Consider the following 14,705-nt stretch of genomic DNA (forward strand, 5'->3'; position numbering starts at 1 on the left):
TAGTGAGACCCTGTAGACCCTGTACTAAATACATTTTTTAAAAAATTCTAGTAGTAGTCACTACTTTTTTACTTTTTTTTTTGTATGTAGCTATTTTTTATTTTGGTCTGCACAAAAGATTAAGTGAAGCAATTGTACAAACCAAAAATTTAGCAAAAATAAGTACAATTTATTGTCCCCCTTTTTAATTTTTTTATATATTTTTCTTTCTTTTTTTGGCAGAACTGGGGATTGAACTCATGCCCTTGCACTTGCCATGCAAGTGCTTATTCTACTGAGCCATCTCCCCAGCCCCTATATTTTTCAATTATGCAATAAAAAATATTGTCACAAATACCTCAGTAAATTGAACTTCCTCCTGAAAGGTCAAGGAAAATGGAAGTTTATGCTGAAGTACAAAAACCATTCAGAGCTATTAAGGAATTGATGACACAATTGCAAATGCTTCCTCCTAACAGCAGCCTTAAATTTCAGTTCCCTTGGCACTAACTAGTAGGCACACAGATGGAGTGTTTGAGTAAATAAAGAACACTAAACGTTTTAGCTGCTCTGTGTCAGACCCTTACTTTAGCTATCAAAGGCATTAGCAACATTAAGTGACAAGCACAGTTTTCCATTACAAAGTACTGAAATTGGATTGCTTTCCACTTTAAGTAAGAAGTTTTAGTCTTGATGCAGTTTGAAAGTGTTCCCAATGCAAAAGTGGTAACTGAGTAATTCTAACAGCACTATGCACACTATACAGTCTTAAAAGTTCTATAGTCTTGGTAACTTTTTTTTTTTAAAAACTACCCTTACAGATTTATAGTAAATAACTTTGAAGAAAAATAATGCTTGATAAAAGCAGAAATTTACTCAGCAATTACTAAATAATTTAGTGTTTGATTCATAGAAGTATTTACTAATGCACTGTTTCTAGGAGAAATGTGGTTGAAACTTCAAATGAAATGATTTACAGCTTGGTCTCTTTTATTACCTGCAAAGCATATTCAGTTCTTTTCATCTGAAGCATTCTAGACATGACAGGTTGTCTGTAAAACTTAACATTCTACTTTTTTTGTGAATTGCAGCTTTTCAGATTTTCCACTGTGGATTTTTTTTAACTTTTTGATTTATACTTTTACCTTCAGAAGACATTTTAATTTCTGAACGTGACCCAATATTGAATGAACAGTGAAAAACTTAATGAATGAGTCTCCATTCATTAATACTGTACTTTTGATTGATATCAGTTTGAGGACATGAACATACCATGACAAAATAATAGTAATTAATTTCTGCTGCTGAACCATATGATCAAATTATGTGAGTATGTATGTATGTATGTCTATGTGCAGCTGGGGTTTTTGGCCTACAGAAAGAAGAGTGAGATCCAGCCAAAACCCAAATCTGAACCTTTGGAAAGCTTTCATACAATCTGATTTCAGCTAATGTCTATATACTTAACACATTGTCTCATGCTTAGAGACTCACTGTCAGCCTCCTGCATGCTATTCTGGGCTCTGCTACTCACTATCCTGTAAAATATCTCATTCTTAGATCCCGTCAGTCCTACTGAAGATCTGAGGATTTACCACCCTAGAGTGAAAAGTGTTAATAAATATTAGTAAAGCTGATTTTAAAATACCTAATATCATGATAGGAGAAGCAGAATTCACTTTGATAGTGGTTGATCAAAACAGATTGGAGGAGTTTATAGAAGAGCACCCATGATAACTAGAGAATGGGAAGCGCTACAGAAATATTGTCTGAAGGAGGTGTCTTAATTACTTTTCTCTTGTTGCTGAGATAAAATAGCTGGCACCTAACACTAAAGAAGAAAAGCTTTATTTAGCTCAGTTTATAGAGGTCTTAGTCCATAATCAGTTGGCTCCAAGGCAAGGTGGATGGCAGATGGGCAACCGTCCATGGTGGTAGAAGATTGCCAAAGCAACAGAAGCCAAAAAAAGGAGAGCAAGCCCCTTTGCCTCCCTTATATTGTTTGCAGGCTGCCTGCCCTAGAGTGGGTATAGCACTTGCACCATTTCTGTGCCCTCCTTCACTGGCTAAGGATGGTTACAAAGTGAGGACCCCGGCCCCTGATGAGTTGAGCTGGAAATGCTGTAACTCTGCTTCCTGAGGTGAGGGCATGAAATCAAGAGGTCCAGGTTTAACAAACTTCTCAAAAAACTGGCCCCAGGGCTGTGTGAGGCTTTGAGGGGATGCCCAGAGCAAACTACACAACGGGTCTATGAGAGAAGGTGCCCCAGGACTCAACAGAAATGTGGATGCCAAAAAGAAGAGGGTGAAACTGGCATGGCAAAATGAAGGAATAATTAATAAAATCAAGAAAATCCTTAGGCTAAACCTACCACGGACTTATAAGTAATGATAGATTTCAGATAATATGCTTTGATGAGTAAGATTAGTACTGCCGAAATATTTTCTATAACTCTCTTTAAGGTTTAGCCAAAAGAGCAGCTATCCATGTTTCTATCACTGTCATACCCTGCTTCATCCACTCGGATTGTATACACAGCCACAGCTCCCTGATTTTCCCAAGCCTGCCTTATTAGCAGGATACAGAGGCTGGCTGAGATGCAAAAAAAGGCCCAGTCTTGCCTGTGACCTAGAATCTGATAGTCTGACACTTCCTTGCTTCACCACCATTGATGACCGGCCCTGCCTGGCAAAAGAGCCTTGCATCTACTTCTGTTTCAAGGTGTATGAGGCACTACTTACACGTCAGTGGAACAAGTTCCAGGATGATATATTGTTTTAGTTTATATTTCCTTGCTCCCAAAATACATTCCTAAATTAAGGACTAAGAGTGCTAACAGCATAGTTGTACATATTGTGTTAAGATGTCCTCATAGGCTTAGATTCCTATTTTTTTTAAGAATACAAAATAGTGATAGAAAAAAAAAAAGAAACGATACAAAATTTCACTAAACAAAGTGATAGGAATTTAACAATGATTGCTGTATTACATGATGCTATCTTCAAATTAGTTGTTCGGATTACCAGATATAATCATGTAAAATTTGTTTAAAAAAGAAAAAACAAAACAATAACAAAGAAGTTATAGGAAACTTAAAAGAGGCAAAAAAAAAAAAAAAGAAAGAAAGAAAAGTCAGAGTAAAAAAAATAATAATAATAAGCATTAACTGCTTGTTTCAAAAGACCAGCAGAGACTATATTGAGTTATTTTTCTGAATTCAAGTACCTACAATATTTGAACTGGCATCAAGTATGAAAAGGTCCTTTAAAGACTTCTCCAAATACAAGGTGTGGCCAAATAGCTCAGCAGATTAAAGTGCCTGCTTAGGCAGACTCAGGAGCTGGGAGTTCGATCCCCAGGTCTGCACTGAGACACTGGGCGTGGTGGCACACACCTGTAATCCCAGCACATGGGAGGCTGTAAATAGGAGGATCACAAGTCCACAATCTATGTAGTGAGACCCTGTAGACCCTATAGACCCTGTCCTAAAATACAAAAAAAGAAGAAAAAAAAAAAAAAGGCTTTTCCAAATACAGCTTCTCTAACAACAATGGAACACCCATCTCTGGCAAAACAAAACAAAAAAGGGGGATATAATAAAGGACCATTTTGTAGTGAAAAAAATATATGTATATACAAAACAGTTAGGCTAGATACACAGCTGCCTTCTGTTAGCTCAATGAGAAGAAAGGTTTGTACTAATATTGATTAGACAAGATAGCATGTCTGTATCTTGTCCTCCGAATAACTACTACAGAGACAATATGCAATATATTAATTATTGTAACTGTCCTATTTTGAAACTGTTTCATTTCTATTTTTTCTCATTAAAATGAATAAAAATTTTTAAAAAACAAAAGACCAGCAGAATTTGACAATACAATTATCTAAATTATTGTGCATATATAACTAAATATATTGTTTTGCCCTCCTTTCATTTGTCCTTTCCCTCATCCCAGTTTTTCCTTCCCATTAAACAATTTCTTTCCCTTTCACAGTGTCTGTTGTACCTTTCAGATTTTCATTACTCTATCAGATTCTCACACTAGTGAGCTAATACGATGTTTGCATATGCAGTCTGATTCATTTCGCTTATCAATATAGTCTAGCTGCATCCATATATCTACAAAAGCCTTGAATTTATCTTTTTTAATAGCTAAATAATACTCCATTGTGTAAAAATACCATATCTTTTTTACCCATGACAAATGGCAAATAAATATATGAAAAAATGTTCAACATCATTGATCATTCAAGAGATGCAAATTAAAACAACATTGAGATACCATATTACCTCAGAAAGAATGGCTATCATCAAGAGGTCAGCCAATAACAAATGCTGGAGAGGCTGTGGGGAAAAAGAAACCCTTTTCCACTGTTGGTGGGAGTGCAGACTGGTACCATAGTGGATGTCCCATAGGATTGCAGGTCCCATTTGAGCCAGCTACTTCCCTCCTAGGTATTTAAAAAACAAAAAAACAAAAAAAACTGAAATCATCATACCACAGTGATATATGTGCACCCATGTTTATAGCAGCACAGTTTGTCATAGCTAAGTCTTAAATTCCCATTTCTTAAAAGTTCCTTTGCTTGAGGCAACTTATGCCCCTCCATGGGACTGCCATGATTCACCCAAACATATCTTTTCACTTGGAATATATAGCGAGCAGAGGTTAGAATCTGTTTTTTTCTTAAAATGCTTTGGTTTCTTTGCATGTTATCCACCACATTTCCTGAAACTATCTCTGCAGTGACAGTTTTGTTAAGTCATTAAGCATCCACAACAATAAAATTAGGTCAACAAATGATCTTTAAAAAGCCAAAGAAAAGGGCTGAGGAGATGGCTCAGTAGAATAAGCACTTCCCTGGCAAGCACAAGGGCCTGAGTTCAATCCCCGGTTCCACCAGGAAAAAAAAAAAAAAAAGCCAAAGAAAGCTCATTTCTCTCCAATAAAATGACAGGGTCTAACTCCCTGTAATCACTTAGGTCTATTTCTTTTATGACTCTTACACTTATAAAATTGTTGATCTATAAGAACATCTCTTGTCTTCTAGTCCATACTTTTCATTTTACAAACATAAAGTCAGACAAAGGTAGACAGTTTGTCCAAATCCACAAGTCTGGTCAGTGCTATAGCTGAATCCATCATACTTCACTTTCATTTCTCTTATTTTCTTCATTTCATGTTTCACTCAAAAATGTACGACTTTGTATCCTTCACAGCAAACTTCTGTCCCGGCGTTGGTACATTAACACATATTATTCATAAGTAGAGTGGAAAAAATGAGATGTCCTTCATAAAGCTACTTCTAGTGAATTAAGCATATCACCTATGTCCTAGAATATTAATTGTTCTGCTACCTTCAATCTATCATGTTTTTTTAAAACAACAAGTTTTATAGATCAATCAAGAAAACAGTGTGATAAGAGTAACAGTTTCAGAATTAAGAATAGAGAAAGCAACTCAGGATTCAGACCCTGTGTAGGAGATAAGAAAATATAGAAAACATTCTAAGAAATGAAAAACTAACAAGACAGAATAGAAAATATTTTTCTCCTTACTAGATAATAACGGATTTACCAGCAGTTTCCTACTCAGAAACGGAAGCCAAATGACCTTGACCTTACTAAAAGGCTTAAGGTCATTATAACTGAATTGTATTGTTTATAATACTATTCTAATTACATTTTTAAGTGATTCTGGCTCATAAACCTTACAAATCCCTTTATTTTATTGAAATACCAAAGAGTTAATAATTTTTCTTTACTGAATTATTTTTTGTAATTAGGTATTTAAAAGTGCAATCAGTAGCGGAGCAAAGGTTATACCATATGACTAGCAATGTGATGTTAGTATTTGTAAAGTACTTAGAATAATTAGAGTGTAAAGAATAAATTCAGGAGTTTGCCTCCAGCCCAAGATAACAGAGTAGCAGATACTGTATTTACATACCCTGAAATAACTATAAATAAGATATGTGAAACAGTGCTCTTCAAGACATTAGAAGAGAGATAACAAAGGACAGTGATCCCCAAAAGACAAAAACAAAAGAAAAATACAGTTCTCAGACTGTAGCACAGGAGTCAAGAATTACTTCCTGACTCCCCAGTTGAGGAGACAGAGCTAAGTCTAGAGATGACAATGGCTAGAGTTTGAAAAGTAGCAAGGAGAAGAGGTGCACAAAGAGCTCCAGAGATCTGGTGCAGAGAATTCTGGTTCAACATTCTACAGGGGAGCTGGGCATGGTGGTGCACACCTGTAATCCCAGCTCTTGGGAGGCTAAGGCAAGAGGATCACCAGAAGTTCAAGACCAGCCTGGGGTACATAGTGAGTTCAAGGCCAGCTTGCACTACACAGGGAGACCCCCCCAAAAAAAAATCTGCAGTCCTTATTGGCACATATGTATGAGGAAAGTTGCCAAGAATGGAAAGAGAATCACCCAAAATAGAATTGAAAGCTCACAAAACACTGGGATACCTGTTCTTAACCAACCAGGCTAGAAAACCCGTGTTTCATCAGACACTGGGTAGAGTACTTGGTGAAGTATCTTGGATCCATAGCAAAAGACATACAGCCCTCGACCAAATACCAGCACCAAAAAAGCTGAATCTAAAAATTATAAGATGTGGAATGTCTGGCTTCCATTCAAAACTTTCCAGTGCTGCAAAGAAGCGAGAAAACATGACTGGTGATCAATAGAAATAACAGACTGAGCCCAAAGTGATACAGATGTTAGAGTTAAGAGAGAGACACCAATATTGTTATTATCGTTTTATTCCAAATGTGAGGAGGTTACAGGAATGATTGTATCTCTGAGGCAAAGGTGAGCAGGAAATCCAAGAACAACTAAATTGGACCCCTAAGGTGAGGACAGCAGAGTCTGATAGAAGCATTGCATGGAAAGTCTTTAATGACAGACATTCCGGGGGTGGGGGGGGTGGTAATGAACCTGAGTGCCTAGCAATAGAAACTATCCAAAGTTAAGCATAAGGGGGCCAGGGAGATGGCTCAGTGGAATAAGCGCTTCCCTGGCAAGCGCAAGGGCCTGAGTTCAATCCCTGGTTCCGCAAAAAAAAAAAAAAAAAAAGTTAAGCATAAGAGAGAAAAAAAGAATACCAAAAATTGAAAATGAACCTTATGAGCCGTGGTACAACTTCAAGTGGTCTAATATATATCTATCTAAACCACCCTAAGGAGAATATGGGAGGAGACAGAAAAAATATGTGACAAAAACTTTTTTTCAAATGATGACTTTTTCCAAATTTGATGAAAACTGTACACCCACAGATCCAAGACGCTCAAGAAACATGAAGGAAACTATACCAAGGCACATCCTAATCAAATTGCTCCAAAAAAAGTGATAAAGAGAACATCTTAAGTGCAACAGAAGGAAAAAGACGTTACACACAGAAGAACAAAGGTAAGGATGACAGATTTTTCAATGAAAACAATGCAAGCAAAAAGAACATGAAATGACATCTTTCAAAGTGCTGAAAGGAAAGGAGGAAAAAACTGTGAATCTAAAATCTATACCCCATGAAGATAATTTCCAAAAATGAAGGCAGTAAGATTTTTTTCAAAGAAGCAAAAGCTGATAGAATTAATCATTAGTATTCCTGCCCTGTAAGCAATGTCAAAGAAGGTCTCTCAGCAGAAAGAATGTGTGTGTGTGTGTGTGTGTGTGTGTGTGTACTTTTTATTTAAATCTTTTCAAAAGATGATTGTTTAACAAAAATTTTTATTTATTTTTTTAAACAAAAATTTTTAAGTGTATTGTGAAGTTGTTTTGTTTTACTTGGGAATGAAGCCAGGCCCTAAGATATTTCTCCATCACTTTTTTTTTCACAAGGTTCTCACTTATTTTCCCAGGTAGGCTCAGATTTGTGATCCCCAGCCTCAGACTCCCAGAGTGCTGGGACTTACAGGATTTCACCAACATATCCCACTTAGTGTGGAATTTTTAACATTTGTACAAGGAAAAAAGAAAGAGTAATAGAATGGCCAGGGAAAGAGAAATAAAAACATTTCTTCCTTTTAAACATATTTAGGCTCATATATTTGACATGAAGTGGCAGAATATCACTTGAAGGTACCTTGTAGGAAATCCTGAAGCAACCAGTAAAATCCCAAAGCAACATACCTATAAAAGATAAGAGTTGAATCATTAAAAATATTCAATGACTACAACAGGACCCAGAGAATGAAAGGAACAAAAATAAAAACAGATGGAATAAATGGAAAACAAGTACAAAATGGCACATTTAAATTCAAACATGTCAACAATCATCAAATTTAAATTGTCTAAGCAACAATTTAAAGTGAGATCTCAGATTCTTTTTTAAAAATACAAGAACCAATTATACACTGCCTACAAGAAACACACTTTATACATTAAAGAAATAATTAGGAGCTGGGAAGTTTGCCTGGCAGTCTAAGTGCCTGCCTAGCAAGCACAAGGACCCTGGTTCATCCCCAGTACTGCATGCCATGCCGCCCAAGAAGCATGCCACCCACCAAAACTTGGCATGGTGGTACACACCTATAATCCCAGCACTGGGGAGGCTGAGACAGGATATTCACTATGAGTATGAGCTGCATAGCGAGATCCTGTACTAAATAAATAAATAAATGGATAAGAATGGAAGAAGTTATACTGTGAAAGCTAATATTAAACAAAGCCTATAATGGCTATATTAGTGTCAGAGGAAGTAGATTTCATAGCAATAAATAGTTTCAAGAATTGAAAGACTATAGTGATAGAAAATGGAATATTTCTAAGAGAAAATTAAATTTTAAATATGTATGTATCTAATAACAAGATTTAAACCTACAATGAGAGAGATTTTAGTGTTGCTTCTCAGACAAAATATGAGAAAAGAGCCAGGCATTGTGGTACACACCTGTAATCCCAGCACTCAGGAGGCTGAGGCAGGACAGTCATTGTGAGTTTCAGATCAGTCTGGGCTACAAAATGAGCTCAAGGTCAGCCTGAACTGAATATCAAGACCCTGTCTCAAAAAGACCAAAAAAAAAAAAAAAAATGGAAAAGATATAAATAAATCACTCATCACATGACTTACCCTAAGTGACATCTACAAATCACTTAGACCAACTTTAGAATATGCATTCTTTCATAGTATATATGAAGGGGCCGGGGAAATAGCTCAATAGAATAAGCGCTTGCCTGGCAAGTTTGGGGACCTGAGTTCAATCCCCGGTTCCACCAAAAAAAAAAAAAAAAGATTTTCCATAGTATATATGAAGTATTTTCCAAGTTAGATCTATTCAGGGGTATAAAACAAATCTGTATAAAGTAATGAAAAATTCACTCTCTGACCACAATGAAATTAAGTTAAAGACAATAACAAAAAGATATCTAGAAATTGTCCCTAGTATTTACAAGCTAAATATCACATTTATAGAAAACTTACACATCAAGGAAAAAATGAGCAGCAAAATTTACAAGCATTCTGAGCTGACTAAAACTAAAAATTCCGCATTTCTAAATGTATGAGATACTGGGAAGGCATTACTGAGCCTGAAATTTATAGCAGGAAAGCTAATGTTAGAAAAAATAGAAGACGTTGAATCAGTGAGTTAACTTACACCTTATACCTTAGAAAAATGGGAATAGAGCAAATTAAACATAATGTTAGTAAAATAAAGCCAATGCAAATAGAAATCATTGAAGTAAAAGTCAAACAAAGACTTGAACAGAAAACAAAGAAAATCAAAACTCAGTTCTTAGTGAATATAAATATAATAATTAAACGTCCAGCCAGACTCATGAGAGAGAGAAAAAAAAAAACAAAAAAAAAAACAGAAGGTACAAATTTGCAATTATCAGCAATGTAAGAGGAGGCATCAGTACAGCTTTTACAAATATTAAAAAGAAAATAGAAAATATGTACAATTCTATGCCAATAGATTGGGAACTTCTTTAAGTTGATTTTTAATTTAAGCAAGTTTAAGGCAAGAAAAATACAATCTTTAAATGATACTTTTTAAAGTGAAGACTTTTATCAATGTAACCCTCATTATAAATACATCTTTTTATGCCTTCTATTGTGATAAATTTCTTTTCCTCCAGTATCAGGGATTGAACTCAGGACCTTATGCTTGCCAGGCAGGAGATTATGCCGCTGAGCCATCTCCCCGGCCCTTATTGTGATAAATTGTTTCCTGAATGAGGATTCACATCAGGAATGGTGCTGGGATAGTAATGATGCAATAATTCCACATCTATTAGCCAAGCAGCCATTGCACTGTGTTGTATGTGCATTGTCGGGGGGGGGGCAGAGGGTAGACATAACAGCTATGTGTACGCTATAGTGACCTACGGTGTAGTTCTCCTGTAAAATCCTGTCCTGTGATTAGACACTTACTCTACCTGCCATCTTCATCAGACTTCAACTTGAGAACTTACATTATTTCACCAAAACATCTTTTCAATTTTTTTTTAATTTTTTTTTTTAACATTTATTTATTGTGTGTGTGTGTGTGTGTGTGTGGCCAGCTTAGCCCACCAGGGGGCGGGGCTGGCTGGCATGTGGTGCTGGGGGATCGAACCACGGTCCCTGTGCTTTGCCAAACTTGTTCCAAGTAGGTGCTTTAGACCACTGAGCCATCTCTCCAGCCCCCAACACCTTTTCAAATGCTTCAAAATGATTCATTTCCTCCTAGCACAGATTTCAATTAGTACTTAAATTGGAACTGTTTATATGTGAAAGTTCTGTTTCAGCCTCCTAATAAAATCAAAACTACACATTCTAAAATGTGTGTGTGTGTGTGTGTGTGTGTGTGTATACGCGCGTGCGTGTGCCGTGTGTTTATATTGAATGTTTTAAGTGTTTCATTGAAAGGTCTGGCATTGCACCCAGCAGTGAAAGAATGCAGTAAGTAGAAAGGGTAACAAGACACTCATCCAGCTTGACTTTCCAGATATGGTTTCTGACCTCTTTATGTTGACGGGCCATGAATGTGCTGATTGGCAATTCTGCACCTTTCTGCCTGGCTCATGGCAGGAGCAGGATGTTTTTTTCTCGCCTTCTCTCTGTGACTGAGACTGGCGGTGACTCAGCCTTTCTTTCTTTTAGGGTGTGAACGGCATGTCTGTGGATGAGAAGCCTGACTCCCCCATGTATGTGTATGAGTCCACAGTCCACTGCACCAACATCCTCCTGGGCCTCAATGACCAGCGCAAGAAGGATATTCTCTGTGACGTGACTCTGATCGTGGAGAGGAAGGAGTTCCGTGCGCACCGGGCTGTGCTGGCAGCCTGCAGCGAATACTTCTGGCAGGCACTGGTCGGACAGACAAAAAATGACCTGGTGGTCAGTCTGCCTGAAGAGGTACGCTAATTTAGTTGACTTGTGTGGTTGTTACAGAAGGTTTGTTGACTTAGAGAAAGCTGGAGGAGCTGGGAAGTGTGGCCTGTGCCACCCCGATGGCTAAGTCACCCACGTGTCAGGCTTGCGGCGTAGCTAGTTTCTGTTTGATGCACCTGACATCTCGGAGGCACGAATGTGAACACAGCATGTTTCTTTAGGGAGCTGAGCCTTACCTGGAGCTCGGCCAATCCTAGTTTCTAGTTCACTTAAACTTCAGGTTTTGACTAGTTCAGCCCATGTTGGGTGTAGTCCTAGATGTCAGATCTGAATCACTGCTATGCTTTCTCTCTTTCACATGGTTTAAGGATTGCTGGTGTTCTCTTGAGAATAAAAGAATGAAAGCATTCACAGTGCCTTCCTTGCCTGGGGGAAAAAAATAAAAGCAACCAGTAATTTTCACTGTTAATATACTAAGATTCTAAGAAGAATAAGTCTGCTTTTCTCCCCACTGTTGAAAATACCCTACTCAGCCTTCTTAATTACTTTAGTGACTATGATCATTTCAGTGCTTTAGGGACAGCAATGGCCAGACCTGCAGTGTCCAGAGGTGACATTCCATTGGACATTTGGGCTTCACCATGGTACACTGTAAGACTGATCACCCTTTGAAATGTATATATAGCCCTCTTCTTCAATCATCCTGACTTCTCTTCACTGTCACAGGAGAAGGATAATACAGAGTATCCTTAGGCCTTGTGTTCAGGGCAGCATTTCCTGTGCGTGACACCAGTCATTGTGCAAGCTGTTTAGTGCACAGTTCCTGGAGGTACAGCCCCATCTCTCCCTAGTCCTTGCAAATAGAGTCCCAGGCCATGCACTGTCTGCTGAGCAACTCCTCACAGTAGTCTTTGGAGAAGCCAGGGACCCATCCCTTGGATATGAGGTGCTCATGGTTACAACTATCATTCAATCCCAGAGGTCACAAACCCAGGTGCCTTCAGAGACCTGGTAAATAATATTAATGCAAAAAGCAGGTGGTGTGGGAACAATAAGAAGTCATGCAGTGAGTATCTGCAGTACCAAAAAGTACTCAAATCAAATACAAACAGACAGGGCTGGGTGTGTAGCTCTATAGCAGAGTGTCGCGTAGCGCATGGAAAGGCCTATGAGCAACCACTGCACTCCTCCTGCCGCCAAAAAAGAAGACTCTAGAGCATTTGCCCAGCATCAGCGAGACCCTAGGGTTAATCCTGGTACCTCCCTGCCTCAAAAAAAGGCAAAGTCGGGGTGAGGGGAAATAGGGAGGTCACAGGTTTCAGTCCCTTATTAAGCAACAGCGCAGGAGAGGGCCCACCTGAGGAAGGCAAGCGCTGCACATGCACACTGCATTTCAGCTTTAGTATATCTTTTCGATACTTGCCATAAAATACTCCATTAACATTTCTCACACCACTAGAGAGACACTAGAAGGAAAAAAACAAGTTGGTGGGAGATGATGCACAAGGCTGGAGCAGGGTGCAGAGCATTATGTACCAGGTTCTGTGGGAAGGCTTTGGCACAGCAGCTGTAGTGTGCATAGCGGACTGTGAGCAGGAGTTTCCTCGCCTGCATTGCTGGGGGCGTGCTTAACCAGGGAGTGGGCTGCTGCAAGGATCAGGTGGGATAAGAAGAATAGAAGCTCTCAGCATAGTGCCTGCGCATGGACACCTGGATGCCTAACTGCCTTTCTTCTTTAGATGGAAACAAGAATATTTTTATGGCTCTAACTCCAGAATTCTCTGGAAACATAGAAAACTTTCAGTTATCTAGAATAACCTTGGGAAAGAAGCTCATACTTACAGTTTATTTGTTACCTTTTATCTGTTTGAGAACCATTTTGACTCTCAAAAGAATTGGGTGATGTTTAAATATATGAACAAATGAAGCCCTACTGTATGTAACAGTGTTTCTGCAGCGATTCTATTGACCCAGTGTCCAGGCTTGCTGAACCACATGTCCTAAGCCAGAAGTACCCCGGATAGCACGAGGCTCCTATTCTACTCAGTGTCTCTGAGCCCTGGTGTTTACCCATCAGAACTCCTAACATGAGCTGGCAAGATAGCTCAGTGGTCTAAAGTGCCTGCTTAGGCAAGCTTAGGCAAGCATGCAGGGACCTTGGTTCGATCCCCAGCACCACATGCCATGCCAGCCCCACCCCCGGGATGGGTTGAGCTGACCATAAAAGAAAGAAAGAAAGAAAGAAAGAAAGAAAGAAAGAAAGAAAGAAAGAAAGAAAGAAAGAAAGAAAGGAAACATTTTTAAAAAAATAAATAAAAATGAAAAAGAACTCCTAAAATTCCAAAGTCCTTCAATTATTTATCAAAATGCAATATTGATGTAGCAAAATACAAAGCAAACCAGGATATAAATGTATATGACCTGACCTTAATATTTATTTTTAGATCAAGTCCCCATTAATTGCTTCTTACTTCCATGGTGTGCTCATATTTAAATTAAGAGGCACACGCTAGACATTCCACTAACACGTACTTAACTTTTTTGGGTTGTATTTGACTTTTTTGGATGTAATGGATGTTAAATGACAACTTGTTTTATGGTGATTTTCTTGCTTTTCACCCCTGTAAAATACCTGTTTTCCGCCACTTTTATCCTGTAAGCCATTCAAGCATTCTGACTGTTCATGTTCGCACAGTCTTCTGCTAAAAGTGGAGGTCAGCTTTTCTTCCTCAGGAAACACGAGTGCACGTTGTTAGGAATCTAGCCCCTTCGTAGCTTTTTGGTGAGGCCCGCAAAACAGTCCCAGTGGCGTTCTCCTCTGTAGTTCTGTAATCGTCTGGAGGCCTCCTTGGAAGAGTCCTTCCCCTCCACTCCACGCACCTGCTCTGGCTCTACTCGCTGAGCGTTGTTTTCCTCGGGTCGCTGTGCACATGCTGAACGGTCCTCGCCTGCTCAGTAATAATGGCTGCACTCAGCCCAGCAAATGACTTCACAGGATTTGAATGAAGTGGTAAGTAAGCATCCCAGACACTGCTACTTTGGAAAGTAGCTCCCTGGAACTGGCATTTATTTCCTCTGATGTAAGAAAAAGCATTACATTAGCAACTTGGAACTCCTTAACCTCCCATAATCTTATCACAGAATGCAAATCAGCTTCTGGCTTGCCTCACCCTTGTTCATCCGTGTTGCACCTTCACACACAGACACCAGCCAACTTGAGAGTTCCACCTTGGAACAAGAAACTTCCACATGCAAGCCCAGTATCCTGTAGGCTGAGGCAGGCAGTTTATAAGTTTGAGCCTAACCTCTAATCTAGCACGATCCTATCTCAGAATTTTCAAAAGTAAAATTTTGTAAAGGTACTTCCAAATGCACATAACCACCCTCATACTCCTC

At 38.6% G+C, this 14,705-nt stretch overlaps 1 protein-coding gene across 1 annotated transcript in view; it reads left to right on the forward strand.

The window, feature by feature from the left end:
- Window positions 1–14,705, forward strand: part of Bach2 (BTB domain and CNC homolog 2) — a 417,100-nt gene that overhangs the window by 282,914 nt on the left and 119,481 nt on the right. Inside the window, exons 4-5 of the mRNA XM_023711913.1 lie at window positions 7,270–7,402; window positions 11,079–11,333. Of these exons, the coding sequence (XP_023567681.1) occupies window positions 11,091–11,333 (243 nt within the window). The 5' untranslated portion in view covers window positions 7,270–7,402; window positions 11,079–11,090. The remainder of the gene's footprint in view (window positions 1–7,269; window positions 7,403–11,078; window positions 11,334–14,705) is intronic.

This window comes from Octodon degus, unplaced genomic scaffold (assembly GCF_000260255.1).
Source record: "Octodon degus isolate 3935 unplaced genomic scaffold, OctDeg1.0 scaffold00022, whole genome shotgun sequence".
Classification (NCBI taxonomy): domain Eukaryota; kingdom Metazoa; phylum Chordata; class Mammalia; order Rodentia; family Octodontidae; genus Octodon; species Octodon degus.